We start from the raw sequence: 15,166 nt of genomic DNA on the forward strand, positions 1-15,166 counted from the left end.
ATAATAGGTTGCAGGTAGAAGTATTTTTGAGAGTGGAAGAGTTTGCAAATAACACCCAGGGAACAGCATACAAAATTCCACTTGTGGAGGAAGAAAAGAGAGTATAAGTTTGGCTAAAAAAATTCTCATGCTGGCTGGTGGCTCCACGTGTAATCCCAGCACTTTGAGAGGCAGAGGTGGAAGGACTGCTTAAGGCCAGCAATTCAAGACCAGCCTGAGCAGCATAGCAAGACACTGCCTCTATAAAAGAAAGATTAGCTTGCTGTGGTGGTCAGCACCTCTAGTCTCAGCTACTTGGGAAGCTGAAACAGGAAGATCACTTGAGCCCAGGAGGTCAACGCTGGAGCCATGATCTATAAGCCACTGCACTCCAGCCTATGTGACAGGGCAAGACCCTGTCTCAAAAACAAACAAAAACCCCCACTGTTTGGGTATAGTTCTAAAGGGCAGCCACCTGTTATGCAATCAGAAAAGAGAGAAATGTAGAAAGATTATAATAAAATATATATATATTAGAAAAAAAAAACTAGTGGGAAAAAAAAAAGATTACAATGGCCAGCTGTCCTAAACCAAAATCTGAGGTTACTTTTACAATACTGGTTTAATTTTTCATGCAATTGTCCCATGTGAAGCTTGTTCGTGGACCAATCTTCCATGGGTTTAATACAGTGTTTTTCAAAGTATTGTTCGGAACTCATTATTAGGTTAAGAAATTAGTATAGTGATTCATGGGCAGAATTTTTTAAATGACATCGACTGAAAGATTAAATAAGTCATATACCAAGGACAGAATGCATAAAATGATCTCATTTCTATTTTAAAAATGAAAAAAAAACCCTTGATACGTTGTATTTTTATGAATCTATTAAAAAAGTAGGGAAATATATACTTTAAACTTTTTTTTTTTTTGAGACGGAGTTTCACTCATGTTACCCAGGCTGGAGTGCAATGCCGCGATCTCGGCTCACCGCAACCTCCGCCTCCTGGGTTCAGGCAATTCTCCTGCCTCAGCCTCCTGAGTAGCTGGGATTACAGGCACGCACCACCATGCCCAGCTAATTTTTTGTGTTTTTAGTAGAGACGGGTTTTCACCATGTTGACCAGGATGGTCTCGATCTCTTGACCTCGTGATCCACCTGCCTCGGCCTCCCAAAGTGCTGGGATTACAGGCTTGAGCCGCCGTGCCCGGCCTACTTTAAACTTTTAACATGGTTACTTTAGGCTACAGGAGGCCATGCGGAAAAAAATTTATTCCAATTATTTATTCCAATAAAGTCACCTTCTTTAAGAAGCCTTTTCTTGCTTATTTTATCGGATGCTAATCCCTTTCCTAATTTTCTTATCACCAAAGCACTAAAGCCATTCATTCACACTTCCCCAAACAGTCATTGTACTAAGCCTCTAAGAAAAAAAATATAAATACCAGATCTGCCTTAAGAGTTTGGTCTAGTGGGAAAGACAGATACATAAATATTTAATTATAAATAATGTGGTAAAGAGTAGAGTTATAACGATTTAAGAAATAAGTAGGCAGACAGAAACAGAGGGAGTATTTTGGCCCCAAACTGCCACTCTAAAACCTCGTCAGAAATAATAAACAGCATGCACAAGTGTTGATAGAGCAGCCCAGGGATGAGGCTAGAGAAGTGGGCAGGACTGGACAACAGAAGGGCTTTGTGTGGTGTTAAAGCACTTAGACTGTCCTGAAGATAGTAAATGAAAGATGTGAAGCAAAAGAAACATTTAGCTGATTTGTATTTTAGATACACCAAAATGGAGTCTACATGGAGGATGGATTTAAGACATTAACTTGAGGCAGGGATTTGGTTGTATAGCATAAACACACTTTAAAAAACGTATGTGGCCTTTCTTTGTGCAATACTTCATGGCTCTTTATTCCATCTCCCTCATCAATTATACCAACGATTAGGATGGAAAGGCTAAGACAGTACAATGTCTTATTTGAGGACCCCTTCCTAAACCCCTACCCTCGGCTTTCCCGCAGCAATTTCAAAACCTTTTCCCTGGCACTTAACACATTCTCCCCTGCATTTGCTTTTGACTGTATGGTACAGAGGTCTTACATCTCCAGTCTGAAAACTGCACCACCAGATTTTACAGTTCCACAGTATTTAGCACAACGTCTTTGGAAAAAAAAAATACTGCTTAAAATAACTTTCAGATCTAAATTTGTAATCCTAATCTCTCTTATGATTACCAGACCACATTTCCAATTGCCCAGATATCTCTCCCTGAATGTCCTATGATTATCCCAAACTTAACCAAATCAAAATGGACCTGGGTACCTCTCCTCACCGCCAAACTAATCATGCTTCCATTTCATATTTAAGTATTTTTTCCAAACCCTGAGTCACAGTTCACTCTCTACTACCTGCTGTCAACACTCAGCTGCTAAATGCTGCACACATTTCTTCTCTTTTCCATTACCACAGTTTAGTTTCTTGAAATGCTTCCTTACCTCTCCCTATTTTCCACCAAACCTACATAATTAAGCTATCAGGATTACCTTGCTAAAGCAGAGATGTGATCATTGTCACTTCCCATCTTCAAGTAACTGGAAACCCCACAAAGACGAGGATCATTTCCATTTAAATCCCTGCAGCATTCTCCCTCTTGTTCTACTGATGCTGACTGGATCATTGTACTTGCCAAGTAACAGAATTTGTTTTTCACCCCCTACTTGTGTTCTCTAGTTTCTCCACCAGATGTGATGCCAGTAGAACTGAGAGCTTTGTGCCGTGTGTTCCTAGGCCAGTCCCAGGCCCACTTGAGGCGCTCGGTAACTGATATGAATGAATGAATAGTAGAGTGAATTGGTGCTAGAAGCGGTCATCCTCTCTGCCAAGGCAGAGCGGAAGGACATGGAGGGGCAAGTGGGCTGAATGGGAACATGATTGCATTTTTGGAGTTTTCTCTCTTTTTAAAAAATCGAATACATCACACACGTTGAAAAGAGCACAAAAATTCATAACTGTACGGTCATTTTTCACAAATAAATACAGGACCTAGATCAAGAATCGGAACATTACCAGCACCCAGAAACCTCCCCGCACCCTCTTCCTTTGAGCGGCCCTTTCAACCCTTACAAAGCAGGAGGGCGCAAGTCCTGGGCCCTGTGACCTTGATGACCGACACCAGGGACCAGTCAGAAGGACACAAGGACGGGGAAAACGCGCCGCTTACCGATAAACTTGAAGCGACTCATGACTGCGTCCGGGGCACCCAGCCGGCGAAAGCGGAAGTGACCGTCTGCAGCTCCGCCCTTCCGGCCGGCACCGTTCCGTCACCAGCCGCAGGTATCCGGTTTCCCGGCTACCTCCGCGGCCGCTGAAGGTCGGCGAAGCCATGGCGTTCTCCGTGCCTGCGGCGTTCTCCGCGCCAGTGGCCTACCTGACCCATCAGCAGAAGGTGTTGCGGCTTTATAAGCGGGCGCTGCGCCACCTCGAGTCGTGGTGTGTCCACAGGTGAGGGATGGGGACCCAGGGCTCAGGGGAGGTGACCTTGGGTGGGGTCCCATGGAAGTGGAGAGGCCCCCCAGGTACCGGGAGGTTCAAGGGCTTCGAAACGGAATTGGAAGGCGGCCTCTAGCCCCAGAGAATCCTCTCGTAGACCCGGGTTTGAATCTAGGCTTCGCCATTCGTAGCCGCGAGACCTTGTAGAGTTGGTTATCCGGTCTGGGCCTCAGTATGAGTAAAACGGACGTAGGATCAGCGCAGAGGATCGCAGGAACATTAAGTGAAATGAAGGAATGTGCCTAAAACTGTAATTGTCACGGGTCCAGCACTCATTAATTGCCTTCTTCACGATCTTCTCCTTTCTAATATTAACAGTCATAAAATATGCATTATTTTCTTTAGTCTGCAAAACTCTAGGAGTTAGGAATTATCTTAAGCTTATTTTACAGATGAGGGTATAAGCACAGCTAGTAACTTGTGCAAGGTGATAAGAGTTTGTGAGTGTCTGAGCCAGGGTTAAAATTTAGATCTGACTCCAAAGCATCATCATTCTCCCACCCCCCCCCATTAGCTTTTCTCTTTTTAGCTTCATCTAGTCCTTTTCATTATCTTTACATCTTTTTTCACCTCTTACATAATTCTCCTTCCTCCTCTGTCCATCCGAGACTAGTCTTAGAACACAGTGTTAAAATGTGTGGATTTTGATAACCGAAATTCAATGCATGGTGGGCTGTCAACCCAAGATGTGTGAATGCTAGGCCTTCACTCTACTCTTACGGCTCCCCAAACCTAGTTTCATAGGAAGGGCTTCTGGGAAAAATCTCTAAAGTGTGAAAAATGGAGTAGGCCTGGAAGAATTGCAGAGAGTATCCTCGAAGCCCAGATTACATGTATATGACTATTAGAAAATCACAGACATGCTTATCTTGATTTGGCAGGAAGGTGGCCAAGTACAGTGTGGTGGGATTGTTAGTTTCTTCCTTGAGTTTTCCTTATTTATTGACAGAATTTGCAATTCAGATTCTATGCTCTATGCTAAATATATAAGTGTTAGTAAATCCATTTTTGAGCTGCAGCAGGTCATGGATTAGTAGGGGAAATGTAAACTAATCAATGGACATGTAAAGTACTCGATGATGGAGGAAGTTGAGCCATCAAGGATTCAGGTATCCCAACCCAAATAATAAATGTTTAAAGTGATGAATATCCTAATTACCCTGATTTGATCATTATACATTATATATGTATTAAAATATCACATGTACCCCATAAATAGGTACAATTATTATGTGCCAAAAAAAGTTGAACATGAAAAAAAGAATTCAAGCAGTACTGAACTACAGCTGGGAATACTAAAGTCCATAGTCCTAGAGGAAAATGATATAAACTAGCTACTATGACAGCTATGGCTCAACATTTTTTAGATCTGACATTCTTTCTCAATCCTTACCTTAATTTCTTCCTCATAGTGCTGTTCTCTGTGGTTTCATCTTAGGCTTACTGTATTGCTGTATGTACTCTGGGCAGCCTCATTAAGTGCTGGGACTTGAGTCACCACCTGGGCTCATTTGTGTCTAGTGCTATAGTTTGAATTGTTTGTTAGATCATAGACTGTTGGCCGGGCACAGTGGCTCACACCTGTAATCCCAGCACTTTAGGAGGCCGAGGTGGTTGGATCACCTGAAGTCAGGAGTTTGAGATCACCCTGGCCAACATAGTGAAACCTTGTCTGTACTAAAAATACAAAAGTTAGCCAGGCGTGGTGGCGGGTGCCTGTAATCCCCGCTACTCAGGAGGCAGAGGCAGAAGAATTGCTTGAACCTGGGAGGTGAAGGTTGCAGTGAGCCAATATCACATCATTGTACTCCAGCCTGGGCAACAAGAGTGAAACTCTGTCTCAAAAAATAATAATAATAAAAATTTTAAAAGATCACCAACTGTTCTCTGAAACTCAATTTAGCTAAATTCTTTGATATCAGACTTGTTTTCTTATCACTCCCCATTCTGTTTTCCTAAATTCCCTGCCTCTGCTAATGGTATCATTCGTAATATAGTTATCCAGCTTTTTTTTTTTTTTGAGACAGAGTCTTGCTTTGTCGCCAGGCGCCAGGCTGGAGTGCAGTGGTGTGATCTCGGCTCACTGCAACCTCTGCCTCCCAGGTTCAAGCAATTCTCCTGCCTCAGCCTCCCAAGTAGCTGGGACTACAGGTGTACGCCACCAGGCCCAGCTAATTTTTGTGTTTTTAGTATAGAGATGGGGTTTCATCATGTTGGCCAGGATGGCCTCAACCTCTTGATCTCATGATCCGCTTGCCTTGGCCTCCCAAAGTGCTGGGATTACAGGCGTGAGCCACTGCACCCAGCCTATCCAGCTTTAATTATTGGAATTGTTCTCAAGTATTTACTCCCTACTCCTTTGCCAATAACACACATACCCATACACCATATATAACTGGACGCTGGTTTTGGCAAATTCTCTTTCCAGTATGATATTAGTAACTAACATTATTGAGCACTTGGGATGTGCCAGGCACTTTTTGAAGTGTGTTTATGTGTTTATCTTATTGAATCTTTATGACAACCTTAAGATATACATCTTGTTACTATCACTGTTTTATAGAGGAGGAGCCTGTGGTCTAGAAGACTTTTTTTTTCTTTTTTCTTTTTTTTTTTTTTTGAGACGAAGTTTTACTCTTGTTGCCCAGCTGGAATGCAATGGTGTGATCTCAGCTCACTGCAACCTCCACCTCCTGGGTATAAGCGATTGTCCTGCCTCAGCCTCCCCAGTAGCTGGGATTACTGGCATGCACCACCACACCCAGCTAATTTTTGTATGTGTGTATATATATATATTTTTCACTCTTGTTGCCTGGCTGGAGTGCAATGGCGCAATCTTGGCTCACTGCAACCTCTGCCTCCCAGGTTCAAGCAATTCTCCTGCCTCAGCCTCCTGAGTAGCTGGGATTACAGGCGCCCACCACCACGCCTGGCTAATTTTTGTATTTTTAGTAGAGATAGTGTTTCACCATGTTGGCCAGGCTGGTCTCAAACTCCTGACCTCAGGTGATCCACCCACTTGGGCCTCCTAAAGTTGCTGGGATTATAGGTGTGAGCCACTACGCCTGGCCAGAAGACATTAACTTACCCCAGATTACACAGGTAGCAGTGGCAGAGCTCTCCATACAGTCTGATTGGAGAGCCTGTTCTCATAACTTGGAAGTCTAAATGTGTCTCAGTGTCTCTCCTGTCTCCTGTCACCATCACAGCTCCCTGCTTTCAGGCCATTGTCATCTTTGTCCTAGATTATTGTCAAAACCTCCTAACTGATCTTTGCCCACTTTCTTTAGAACTTGACCTTATCTTGCCTAAGGTTATGCAGCCAGTGTCAGAGTCAGGATACAAACTCAGCTCTGTATGAGCCAAGCAATACAGTGTCTGCCAGGTAACACCTTTCTTGTTCATCTTACTGTCTCCAGAATTTGGCATAGTGACTAGCACAAGATAGAAGGAAATGGACGAAGTTGTCATTCGATGAATACTGAATGATCCTACAGAGGTTATGTAGCTTTTCTGTTTTGCGAATTCTTTTTTGTTTGTTTAAATCCTCTTTCCATCATTGGATGTAAGGGGGGAAAACGGTTAGGCTATATATTTAATACAGTGTTTTTTTGCTGCTGCTGTTTGGTGGACTTGAAACAGCTGCTCCATTGGCAGAGTTGGGGGAGGTTCACTGTTCATCCAGAAGGTATCAGGAGTGCAGCCTCCTGTCAGATAGCAACACTGACCATGTCAGTAGGTGACATTTCTAATCCTCAAAATCATTTTGGTTTAAGGGACAAGTACCGATACTTCGCTTGTTTGATGAGAGCCCGGTTTGAAGAACATAAGAATGAAAAGGATATGATGAAGGCCACCCTGCTGCTGAAGGAGGCTGAGGAAGAATTCTGGTACCGTCAGCATCCACAGCCATACATCTTCCCTGACTCTCCTGGGGGTACCTCATATGAGAGATACGAGGGTTACAAGGTAGGTGACAGTTATGATGGCTGCCTTCTGAGAGATCAGACTTTGTTTCTCCAGTCCCAGACCTCAGCCTTATTAAATCACTTGCCCTTTGAGGGGTAGCTGGGAGACTTCTTTCCTGACAGTTGTCAGATACAGGCCTACCTCATTTTATTCCATTTTGTTTTATTGTGCTTTGCAGATATTATATTTTTACAGGTTGAAGGTTTGTGGCAACCCCATGCTGAGCAAGTCTGTGGGCTCCCATTTTTCCAACAGCATGTGCTCACTTCATGTCCCTGTTTCCCAGTTTGGCAATTCTTGGAGTATTTCAGACTTATTATTACTGAATCTGTTGTGGTGAACTGTCATCAGTCACCTTTGATGTTATTATTGTAATTGTTTTGCAGCATCATAAACCATGTCCGTATAAGACAGCAGACTTCATCGATAAATGTTGTGTGTGTGCTGACTGTTTAATTAACCAATAGTTCCTCTGCCTCTATCCCTCTCCTCAGGGCTTCCTATTCCCTAAGACACAGCAACACTGAAATTAGGATAATTAACCACCATGCCGTAGCCTCTAAGTGTTGAAGTGAAAGGAAGAGTTACATGTCTCTCACTTTAAATCTGTTGCGCATCTCTTACTTTAAATCAAAAGCTAGAAATGGATAAGCTTAGTGAGGAAGGCATGTTGAAAGCCAAGGTAGGCAGAAAGCTAGGCCTCTTGCGCTAGTTAGCCAAGTTGTGAATGCAAAGGAAATTAAAAGTGCTACTCCAGTGAACACACAAATGATAAATGAAACAGTCTTATTGCTGATATGGAGAAAGTTTTAGTGGTTGGGACAAAAGATCAGCCACAACATTCTCTTAAGCCAAAGCCTAATCCAGAGCAAGTCTTTAACTCTTCATATCTATGAAGGCTGAGAGAGATGAGGAAGCTGCGGAAAAAAAGTTGGAAGCTAGTAGAGATTAGTCCATGAGGTTTAAGGAAAGAAGCCATCTCTATAACACAGATGTGCAAGCTGAAGCAGCAAGTGCTGGTGGAAAAGCTGTAGCAACGTATTGCACAAAATCTAGCTAAGACAGTTGATGAAGGTGGCTATACTCAACAACGGGTTTTCAGTGGAGATGAGTAGCCTTTTATTGGAAAAAGATACCATCTAGAACTTTCATACTTAGAAGACAATGTGTGGCTTTAAAAGTTCAAGGACAGGCCGACTCTCTTGTTAGGGGCTCATGCAGCTGGTGCATTTAAGTTGAAGCCATTGTTCATTTGCCATTCTGAAAATCCTAGAGCCCTTAAGAATTATGCTAAACCTACTCTGCCTGTGCCCTAGAAATGGAATAACAAAGCCTGAATTACAGCACCTCTGTATACAGCATGGTTTACTGAATATTTTAAGCCCACTGTTGAGACCTGCTACCATGTCTGCTACCACAACATTCATTCTGCATCCCATGGATCAAGGAGTAATTTCAACTTGAAAGTCTTACTATTTAAGAAATATATTTTGTAAAGTTATAGTTGCCATAAATAGCGATTCCTCTGATGAATCTGGGCAAAGTAAAATTTTCTGGAAAGAATTCACCATTCTAAATGCCACTAAGGATATTTATGATTAATGGGAGGAGATCAAAATATCAGTTTTAACGGAGGTTGGAAGAAGTTGATTCCAACCCTTGTGCATGACTTTGAAGGGCTCAAGATCAAGGAGTGATTTCAAAGTTATAGTTGCCATAGATAGTGATTCCTTTGATGGATCTGGGCAAAGTAAAATTTTCCGGAGAGAATTCACCATTCTAAATGCCACTAAGGATATTTATGATTCATGGGAGGAGATCAAAATATCAGCTTTAACGGGGTTGGAAGAAGTTAATTCCAACCCTTGTGCATGACTTTGAAGGGCTCAAGACCTCAGTGGAGGAAGTAACTGCAGATGCTATGGAAATAGCAAGAGAGCCAGAATAGAAGTTGATCCCAAATATGTGACTGAATTGCTGCAATCTCATGATAAATCTTGAACAGATGAGGAGTTTGAAGAATTGCTTTTTTTTTTTTTTTCTTTTTTTGAGATGGAGTCTCACTCTATCGCCAGGCTGAAGTGCAGTAGCATAATCTTGGCTTACTGTAACCTCTGCCTCCTGGGTTCAAACGATTCTCCTGCCTCAGCCTCCCTAGTAACTGAGACTACAGGCATGTGCCACCATGCCCAGCTAATTTCTGTATATTTAGTAGGCATGGGATTTTACCATGTTGGCCAGGGTGGTCTCGATCTCTGGACCTTGTGATCCACCTGCTTCAGCCTCCCAAAGTGCTGGGATTACAGCTGTGAGCCACTACACCTGGCCAGAGTTCCTGCTTAGGGATGAATAAAGAAAGTGATTTCTTGAGATGGAATCTCCTGGTGAAGATTTTGTGAACATTGATGAAATGATAAAAAGGACTTTGAATAGTTCAACTTAGTTGATTAAGCAGCAGCAGGGTTTGAGAGGATTGACTCCGGTTTTGCAAAAAGTTCTTCTGTGGGTAAAATGCTATCAAATGGCATCATATACTAGAACAATGTTTGGTGAAAGGAAGAGTTAATTCATGTGACAAACCTCATTGTTATTTTAGGAAATTGCCAAAGCCACTCCAACCGTTAGCAACCATCAGCCTGATTAGTCAGCAGCCATCAACATTGGTACAATACTCTCCACCAGTAAAAAGATTGATTTGCTGAAGGCTCAGAAGATTGTTGGCAGTTTTTAATCAATAACGTATTTGTTTTGTTTTTGTTTTGGAGATAGGGTCTCCCTCTGTTGCCCAGGGTGGAGTGAATGCCATGATCATAGCTCACTATAGCCTGGACCCCCTGGGCTGAAGCAGTCCTCCTGTCCTAGCCAACCAAGTAGCTAGGAATACAGGTGCACACCACCACATCTAGCTAATTTGTTTTATTTTTTTGTAGAGATGAGCCTTGCTTTGTTGTCCAGGCTGGTCTCAAACCGCCCCCCCTCATAGAATCTCCCTACCTCGGCCTTCGAAGGGCTGAGACGAAAGGTGGGAGCCACCTCACCCAACCCATGATATATTTTAAAATTTTGTACATTTTGTACATTTTTTTAAATTTTTTTTTTATTTTAGTAGAGACGGGGTTTCACCATGTTGGCCAGGATGGTCTCGATCTCCTGACCTCGTGATCCACCCACCTCAGCCTTCCAAAGTGCTGGGATTACAGGCGTGAGCCACCGCACCCGGCCCCATTTTGTACATTTTTAATGTATATTATGTGAGGTTTGCCACATCAATTGACTCTTCCTTTCACGAAATATTTCTATAGTATGTGATACCATTTGATAGCATTTTACTCACAGAAAAACTTCTTTAAAAATTGGAGTCAATCCTCTCAAACCCTGCTGCTGCTTAATCAACTAAGTTGAACTATTCAAAGTCCTTTTCGTCATTTCATCAATGTTCACAAAATCTCCACTATACTATAGTCTACTAAGGACTCCATCTCAATAGACATCATAATGCTATTGGACACTTAATAGACTATAGTATGGTATAAATATAATTTTTGTATGCACTGGGAAACTGAAACAATCTGACTTGCCTTATTGTGATATTTGCTATATTGCAGTAGTCTGGAACCAAACCCATAGTATCTGTAAGCTGTGCCTGTACTGGATTTTAGGTGTCAAGTTTTCTCTCTCTGAGATGTCATTAAGACTTTTCTTTCTACATTCAAATTTAAGGTCATACAGTATACTTTTTGCTGTAACAAAGTTCATTTTAAAGTTAACCAACTTGGATTGGTGCTTAATATTTCTGAGATTTACTAAGAGTCCCAAGTAAGATAAGACTACCCTGCATATTTAGAGAAGGCAAGTAGGAGAGGAATCTCTCCTTGGACTGACGATGGTGCTATTTTTCAGCACTGTCTTTGACTCTAAGGCATTTTCTTTTATCTTCGGTTCCTGCTTATCCTCTGCTGTTCCTTGCTTAGAGTCAGAAACAGTCTGGTAGTTGGAGTGGTTATAAAAATGTGCCTCGATCTTTGTCTTACGTCTCCTGAGCAAGCCTTGTCAGTGATACATAAATGTGTCCTGTGGATTGATACCATGATTTCCTCTCCTGACAGGTTCTGGAAAACTGCTTGGATGTCTGGCATCCTTCTGAGAAGGCAATGTATCCTGATTACTTTGCCAAGAGAGAAAAGTGGAAGAAACTGCGGAGAGAAAGCTGGGAACGAGAGGTGCGTCTTACTTGAACTTCGTTATTGCTTAGCTACATAGATGGAATCAGGTTTTGCTCCCCACATGCAGAGGTCCAGATTCCTGCCATGACAGTTATTCTGGGCCCTTGCTTCTCAGATATACGTTAGTTTCTAAGTGTATCAATGTAACATAACCACCTTCCAAATAGGTTAAAGTGCATACCTTGGTCTTTTTAGCTTTGTCTTTGATTTTGCTTCAGATCTTCTCTTTAGTCCTTTGCCCAACTTTCTTGCCTTCTTGCTATACTGTCCCTTAACCTTCCTTTCCACTAGAGTCTTAGGCATTTTTCAGTCATGTTAGGATAGTCAGTTCTGTTTTTAAAAGCTCAATCTTGCTGTAGTGTGAAGAATACATTGGAGAGGGGAAGAGGAGAGGCAGAGAGACCCTACTCGGATTATTGCAGAAGTGTAGTCAAAAGGTTGTCATGACCAGCACTAGGGTAGATGAAGTGGACATGGAAGGAAATCGACTCAGGACATCATTTGGAGGGATGTGATGACTGACTGGATGTTGGGGGCGGGCGAGGGACAGGGAGGAATCAAGAACGGCGTCCGGGACAGGGTGCGGTGGCTCACGCCTGTAGTCCCAGCACTTTGGGAGGCCAAGGTGGGTGGATCACTTGAGGTCAGGAGTTCATGACCAGCCTGACCAACATGGTGAAACTCCGTCTCTACTAAAAATACAAAAAATTACCCTGGCGTGGTGGCGTGCACCTGTAATCCCAGCTACTTGGGAGGCTGAAGCAGGAGAATTGCTTGAACCCAGGAGGTAGAGGTTGCAGTGAGCTGATACTGTGCCACTGCACTCCAGCCTGGGCAACAGAGCAAGACTGCATCTCAAAAAAAAAAAAAAAAAAGAGAGAGAGAATGGTTTCTGGGTTTTAGGCTTTAACATCTGGAGTTGGTGGTAATGTTTACTGAGATAGGGAAGGTGGGGAAGGGGGCACGGGTGTCAGAGCAGCAATCAAGAATTCGTTTTGGAAGTTTTGTGCAGTTTGAGAATCCTGTGAGACATCAAGTGCACATGTCAGAAGGCAACTTGAGGTGTGGAAATCTTGAACTCCAAGGAGAGATTTGGCCCAGAAACAGAAACTTGGAAGTTTTCAGTTTTAAAAGCCGTGGAGAGATGTATGGAATCCTTAGGAGATAGTATAGAGAAAAAAGAAAAGGAGAAAGGATTCTTTGTCCATTATAATTGGGCGAAAGATTGTATATAAATACATTTGGGTTAGAAGTTTTGAAGATGTCAGACTTCTGTGATAGCTTCATTTTTTTAATGAAATAAGAGGAAAAGCCAACAAGTGGGGGCAGCATATTTGGAGAACGTAGACAAGGTGTGATAGTCATTCATAGAGTGAGGAAGAGCTTGCCGGAGAGTAGGATGGCCAGGTGGTGAAGGTCCATTTGAGGTTGGGAATAATTAGTGAGTTTTGACTCCGATTTGCTTTAGTATCTTTTCTCTCTTTAGCAATACTAAGCTGTATGGGTGCAGGCTTGAGGGTAGATGGTTCGGTTTGTCTGTTGCTCAGAGAGAGTGACAAGGGACTTGAGGTTATTTGAAAAGGAGCTTTTGTCATGATGGAATCTAAGCTGGATTTACAAAAATAAAAATCGAGCCAGGGGAGGCAGATGCAGAGAGGGAAGGCCAAGTTGGGAGGATCTGTGAATTGAGTCTTTCACAGAGGCATTTAAACAAATGAGTGGGAAAGGGAGAGCATGGTTGGATAATGGGATGTTTGAAGTCATGATTTTGGAAGTTGTGCTGGTTCTGGTGATGACACCCAGGATATTGGCCTTTGACCTTTGACAGTGTTTGTCTGAGGGGGAGCAGGGGGAAGGGCACTGTGGCCAAAGAGGGCAACGTTTTGTCAGAAATGTCTCAGCGTTTAGAAGCTTGAAGCATATTCATGGTGAGCCGCTGCAGGTTCATTCTGCAGTTGATCACTGGGATAACTTCTAAAACAATTCCTCCTTTACATATTCCATCACTTCAACATCATGAAGCAGCACGTGTCTGGAGGCCCAGGGCAGCCACACTCCAGAATGGGTTAGCCTCATTTATCTTGGCTATAACTAGAACCAGAGGTAGTAGGTCAATAATGGGCAGAACTGGGCATATTTTTACATGTGATTTCGAGTTTTTTGTCCTTGGTTGCTAGGAAGAGGGCTTACAATTAACATCCCCAACATATTATGAACTGAGGTTTCTTAATGCGTGGTACTTTTGGAGAACACTAAACTGAGACACAAAAATAAATGTTTTTCTCGTCAGTGGGTAGAGGACTGTGACAAGAAGCACTGGAATGGTAGTTGTCATGTTTTTGTCTACAGAATAAGAGGAGGTCCAGCTATATAAGGAGGTGATGAAAAGGTGGGGGAAAGAATAGGAAGGGTAGGCTTTGCTATTTAAAAGAATGGGAAAACAAGGAGACTTTTCTCAAAGTGTGGGTATGAAAATAAAGCAGGTTTATGTAAAAAACACTTTTCATTGTTGAGATCAGATAGTGTGTAATGTCAGTTACACACCATAGAAATAAAGCTGACCCTTCACTGCAGCAGATTTTTATAGTCAATTAGATTCCTTCGGTAATTATTCCTTCCTTGCCTCCTTCTAGATTAAGCAGCTGGAGGAGGAAACGCCACCTGGTGGTCCTCTGACTGAAGCTTTGCCTCCTGCTCGAAAGGAAGGTGATTTGCCCCCACTGTGGTGGCATATTGTGACCAGACCCCGGGAGCGGCCGGTGTAGAGAGAAATACATTACAGAACATACACTTGCCCTAATAAAAAATCTTTCATGCTTGCAAGTGAAATACGTTACAGAACATACACTTGCCCTAATAAAAAAATCAGTGAAATGGTCTGGTATGACTGATGTTCTTTTAAGAATTACCATGATGCCAAGTGACTGTACCACTCATTGTTTTATTAGTTGTGCATGACGGGACGTAGTCAGTCAGCTGTGTTACCCTCTGCAATAAATCACTGATGACAGCACATGTTACCAGTAAGGAAAAACTGAGGCAGAACCAGACACAACATTTATTCAGGATTGAGGTGAAAAAACTCCTCTTAGTCAACGGCCTAATTAGCTATGGGGATTAGAAGGAATAAACAAAGCCAAGAACAGAAATACTTAGGACTTAAAAGTAACCTTTTTGGTTTTCTAAAGATTTCACTAATGGAATTTTAGTTATTAGAAGAACAACTCTCCCTAAGTAGTACATAGTCAACAAACAGGCAGAGAATTTGTGGAGTTCTCTCAGGGGTAGAGGTTTGATGGTTGGGGTTGGGGGGTCCAATCTGGGATGAAACTTCTTGTGGCACTTATTTTAGAACCAGTTTTCCAGCTTTGCTTCTGCTAAGGTAGCTTGGATTGTTTGCAGACTCAAAGGTAAGGGTGTAACAGAACTCCTTAAATGTTT

At 42.5% G+C, this 15,166-nt stretch overlaps 2 protein-coding genes across 2 annotated transcripts in view; one reads left to right on the forward strand and one right to left on the reverse strand.

Annotated features, from left to right (window-relative positions):
• Nucleotides 1–3,284, reverse strand: part of TATDN1 (TatD DNase domain containing 1) — a 51,942-nt gene extending 48,658 nt beyond the window's left edge. The window contains exon 1 of the mRNA XM_017530756.2: nt 3,205–3,284. Coding sequence (XP_017386245.1) covers nt 3,205–3,226 — 22 coding nt within the window. The 5' untranslated portion in view covers nt 3,227–3,284. The remainder of the gene's footprint in view (nt 1–3,204) is intronic.
• Nucleotides 3,240–14,603, forward strand: NDUFB9 (NADH:ubiquinone oxidoreductase subunit B9). The gene is made up of 4 exons (XM_017530762.2): nt 3,240–3,485; nt 7,310–7,502; nt 11,609–11,722; nt 14,359–14,603. Exons 1-4 carry the CDS (start codon nt 3,367–3,369, stop codon nt 14,488–14,490), a joined length of 558 nt encoding a protein of 185 aa, XP_017386251.1. The 5' UTR covers nt 3,240–3,366; the 3' UTR covers nt 14,491–14,603.
• The last annotated feature ends 563 nt before the right edge of the window (nt 14,604–15,166 follow it).

The sequence above is a fragment of the Cebus imitator genome, unplaced genomic scaffold, assembly GCF_001604975.1.
Source record: "Cebus imitator isolate Cc_AM_T3 unplaced genomic scaffold, Cebus_imitator-1.0 Scaffold68, whole genome shotgun sequence".
Classification (NCBI taxonomy): domain Eukaryota; kingdom Metazoa; phylum Chordata; class Mammalia; order Primates; family Cebidae; genus Cebus; species Cebus imitator.